At 58.3% G+C, this 4,256-nt stretch overlaps 1 protein-coding gene across 1 annotated transcript; it reads left to right on the forward strand.

Moving 5' to 3' along the window:
- The first annotated feature begins 1,048 nt into the window (after positions 1 to 1,048).
- LOC136051145 (potassium voltage-gated channel subfamily A member 3-like) lies at positions 1,049 to 3,409 on the forward strand. The gene has a single exon (XM_065740440.1). It carries the CDS (start codon positions 1,120 to 1,122, stop codon positions 2,860 to 2,862), a length of 1,743 nt encoding a protein of 580 aa, XP_065596512.1. The 5' UTR covers positions 1,049 to 1,119; the 3' UTR covers positions 2,863 to 3,409.
- The last annotated feature ends 847 nt before the right edge of the window (positions 3,410 to 4,256 follow it).

The raw sequence follows: 4,256 nt of genomic DNA on the forward strand, positions 1-4,256 counted from the left end.
TTTGATCTTTTCATCTGTTTTTTTTTTTTTCTTCTTCTTTTTTTTTTTTCCCTCTCCCTACCTTCTGGAGGCTGTGCTGGTTAAAAATAACCATGGAGAGGAGCTGGAGCGGGGCTGGTGGTGAGGATTTCAACTTCTCTGCAGTGGGGCTGTTGGGGTGGGCTGGGAGCAGGATGCCCTTAACACACCCCCGACCCATGTGGTCAAACTCCTTCCCCAGTGTCAGGAACTCCCTGAATTCCCAGAGCCTCACTCTGCACAGGGCTGGGGATGGGAGCACTCCTGGAGAGCGACGAATGGGGTTTGGGGGCACAGGGACCCGTGGTGGGGTTACCCTGGGCTGCCCCCGAGTGCATGTGATGTGGGGATGGAGTGTTCTCCAGCACCGTGGTTCTGCAGGGGAAGCTTTCTGCAGGAAAAAACAATAAATCCCATTTGACCAAAAGTGAACTATTTGCCTAAAAAAGATTAATTGAGAAAAGCCTTCCAGCTTCCTCGCAGGAAGGATTGCAACTGCCTTTGCAGAGGGCTGAGCCAGCTTCACTTCTCCATTGATTTTGCCCTGGGCTTGCACACACACACTCAGACACACACACACACACACACACACATGCACACGTGTGCACATGCATGTACACAGGCACCCCCACATGCGTGCACATAGACGCGCAAGCACACATACACATGCACACATATGCACGCATACACAGGCTTACACACACACACACACACACACACACACGCACATGCACACACACACACGGGTGATCCCTGCCGTGCAGGGCTCCCCACGCCCCTCCCGGCCCCCCCAACCGCCGGCAGCTCCCCGACCGCATCCCCGCGGGCACAACGCGAGCCGCTCCGTGGGCTCCGGGGGTCCCCGATCCGGGTGGGGCCGGGGGGAAGGGGGTGGGCTCGGGGAGCGGCGGGGCGAGGCGGTGCCAGCGCTGGGGGCGGACTTTTTGAGCGCAGCCCGGAGCCGCTCAGAGCCGCGGCAGCCGGGAGCGGGGCGGCTGCTTCTCCCTCTCCGCCCCGAGGAGGAGGAAGAGGAGGAAGAAGAGGCTCCGACCGCCGCCTCGCCGTGCCTCTCACCCCTTCCCCCTTCCTCCCCACACCTTTATGGACGAGCGCCGGAGCTTGCTGCACTCTCCGGCCGCCTCCTCCGCCGGCCGGCCCCCCAGCAGCAGCCACCACAACCTGGGCTACACCGAGCAGCCAACCCCCGGAGCCCCGCAGCCGTCCCCCGGCCACGAGGAGGAAGAGGGCGAGGAGGCGGAGGAAGGCAGCATGACGGTGGTGGGGGGCGCCGGGGACCCTTTGCCGGAGGAACCGCAGCATCCGCACCCTTTGCTGGGGGGGGAGCGCTACGAGCACCCCGCACCGCCCTCCGCCGGCCCCGCAGGACACCCCGCGGAGGTCAGCGGGGAGCACGAGTGCTGCGAGCGGGTGGTGATCAACATCTCGGGGCTGCGCTTCGAGACCCAGCTCAAAACGTTGGCGCAGTTCCCGGAGACGCTGCTGGGGGACCCCCGCAAGAGGATGCGTTACTTCGACCCCCTGCGCAACGAGTATTTCTTCGACCGTAACCGGCCCAGCTTCGACGCCATCCTCTATTACTACCAGTCGGGCGGGCGCATCCGACGACCCGTCAACGTCCCCATTGATATCTTCTCCGAAGAGATTCGTTTCTATCAGCTGGGGGAGGAGGCCATGGAGAAGTTCCGGGAGGATGAGGGTTTCATTCGGGAGGAGCAGCGGCCGCTCCCCGACAAGGAATTCCAGCGCCAGGTCTGGCTGCTCTTTGAGTACCCCGAGAGCTCTGGGCCGGCCCGAGGCATTGCCATCGTCTCCGTCCTGGTCATCCTCATCTCTATTGTCATCTTCTGCCTGGAGACCCTGCCTGAGTTCAGGGACGACCACGACTATGAGGGAACCGGGGGGACCTTTGGGACGGGTGGTGGCCCTCTCCCCCCTGATGTCTTCACCAATTCCTCGTCCTCGGCCGCTTCCATGGTGTCGTCCTTCACCGACCCTTTCTTTGTGGTGGAGACTTTGTGCATCATCTGGTTCTCCTTTGAGCTGCTGGTGCGCTTCTTTGCCTGCCCCAGCAAGGCCACCTTCTCCAAGAACATCATGAACATCATTGACATTGTGGCCATCATTCCCTACTTCATCACGCTGGGCACTGAGCTGGCAGAGAGGCAAGGCAATGGCCAGCAAGCCATGTCCTTGGCCATCCTCCGGGTCATCCGCTTGGTGCGGGTCTTCCGGATCTTCAAGCTGTCCCGGCACTCCAAGGGGCTGCAGATCCTGGGGCAGACCCTCAAGGCCAGCATGCGGGAGCTGGGCTTGCTCATCTTCTTCCTCTTCATCGGTGTCATCCTCTTCTCCAGTGCCGTCTACTTCGCCGAGGCCGATGACCCCAGTTCGGGTTTCAGCAGCATCCCCGACGCCTTCTGGTGGGCGGTGGTGACCATGACCACAGTGGGCTATGGGGACATGCACCCCATCACCATCGGGGGCAAGATTGTGGGGTCCCTGTGTGCCATCGCGGGGGTGCTGACCATCGCCCTTCCCGTGCCCGTCATAGTCTCCAATTTCAACTATTTCTACCACCGGGAGACAGAAGGTGAGGAGCAAGCCCAGTACATGCACGTCGGGAGCTGCCAGCACCTCTCATCTACTGAAGAGATGAGGAAGGCACGCAGCAATTCCACCCTCAGCAAGTCTGAGTACATGGTGATAGAGGAGGGGGGAATCAACCACAGTGCATTCAAACAGGCTGCCTTTAAGACAGGCAACTGCACAACCACAAACAATCCCAACTGTGTGAACATCAAAAAGATCTTTACGGATGTTTAATAAACACAGAGCGGCAGCGAAGCCTGAGGATGTGCTAACAAATAATAACGACAATAATGCAAAAGTGACCGTGTACTTGGTGTTGTGTGGAACATGCACCATCGTCAGTCTGTGTGTGCCCTTGTTTTTATACGTTGGGTTTTTTCCTTTTTCGATTTTTTTTTTCCTTTTTCTTTTTCCTTTCTAAAGATCCGAAAGGGATTTAAAATTCTCCAAAGAAAAGAGGACGGCCGGTGGTTACCCAGAAGGAAAATGAAGACAAATCTCACCGCTGGAGCTGGTGTCTGTTCTGCAACGTGTTGCAGAGCTGCCTTTGTTTTCTGGCTTTGGGGGACGTCTCGCTTTGCTCCTGGTTTGCTCCCCCTTCCCTGCAGGCGGTGCGGAGCCCATTTCCCTTCCATCACATAAGCTCACTTGTTGGATTAGCGGCCCCGGATTGGGTGGGGAGACGAGGAAAACATGTTGCAGAGCGCTGGAAGGGGGCTGGGAGGAAACAGCCATTTAATTTCGCACGGTCTCTGTTACCACGTTGTCAAACGGTGCTTAATACAGGGAGGTGCTGCACCGTTAGGGACGCACCACAGATCCCCTTTTCTCCCCCTCTGGATCGCTCGTGCAATTCTCGCCTGGTCAGAATCCGAGCGCGATCGGTTCTGACTTCAAGAGCAAAAAAGCCGATCTCCTTGTTTTCTACCCTCCTTTCCTTTCCCCTGCAACCCTGGGGCGTGATTTAGGCAGCGCAAGATCTGTGGGTCTGCGTGCTGCGGCGGGCGGAGCGGGATGGGGTGGGAGCGGGGACCGCGGCTCTGAGCCGCCGAGCTGCAGACAAAGGGACGTTTCCACCTTCTGCAAAGCGTCTGCGAGAGATGCGACCGCTTATCGCAAGGAGATTAAAGTGGCAAACACGCCTTCCAGAGGAAGTCACTAATTCGGACCGGAGTGATGCAGTTGCCATGGCGACCCTGGTTTCCTGGGAAACCCCAAAAGGTTGTCATGGCATCCTTTCTCCCATCCCCCTCGGCTCTCACCCTTCCCTCAAAAGCCCTTCCAGATGGTTCCAGCCCCACCACCCCACGGCTCTGCACAGCACAGGGACCCCATCCTGCACCCCCATCCTCTCCCCATCCTTCACCCTTTTCCCACACCCAAACATCTGCCTGTAGGCAATAAGCACAGCCCAGATCCCCCTCTCCCTCACAGAGGAGTTCACACCTTGGCAGTGAGATCTGGGAACCTGCAAACACGAGTGGAGAAAGGACCATGTTCGTCCCACCTGCCATGAAACCCCAAAGCGTCCTCCAAGGGCAAAGATGAAAGCTCGGCCAGGAAAGCTCTGCCACCTTTGGAAACCAGGGGGACAAATGCAGAGCTAGAAAGAGCAGGATTGCAAAGTA

This window comes from Cyrtonyx montezumae, unplaced genomic scaffold (genome assembly GCF_038088225.1).
Source record: "Cyrtonyx montezumae isolate F1298 unplaced genomic scaffold, pur_monq_1.0 scaffold_26, whole genome shotgun sequence".
Lineage (NCBI taxonomy): Eukaryota > Metazoa > Chordata > Aves > Galliformes > Odontophoridae > Cyrtonyx > Cyrtonyx montezumae.

Bases quoted from the DNA above. Each gene is read 5' to 3' on its own strand.
- LOC136051145 (XM_065740440.1), top strand. From the start codon at position 1,120: ATGGACGAGCGCCGGAGCTTGCTGCACTCTCCGGCCGCCTCCTCCGCC.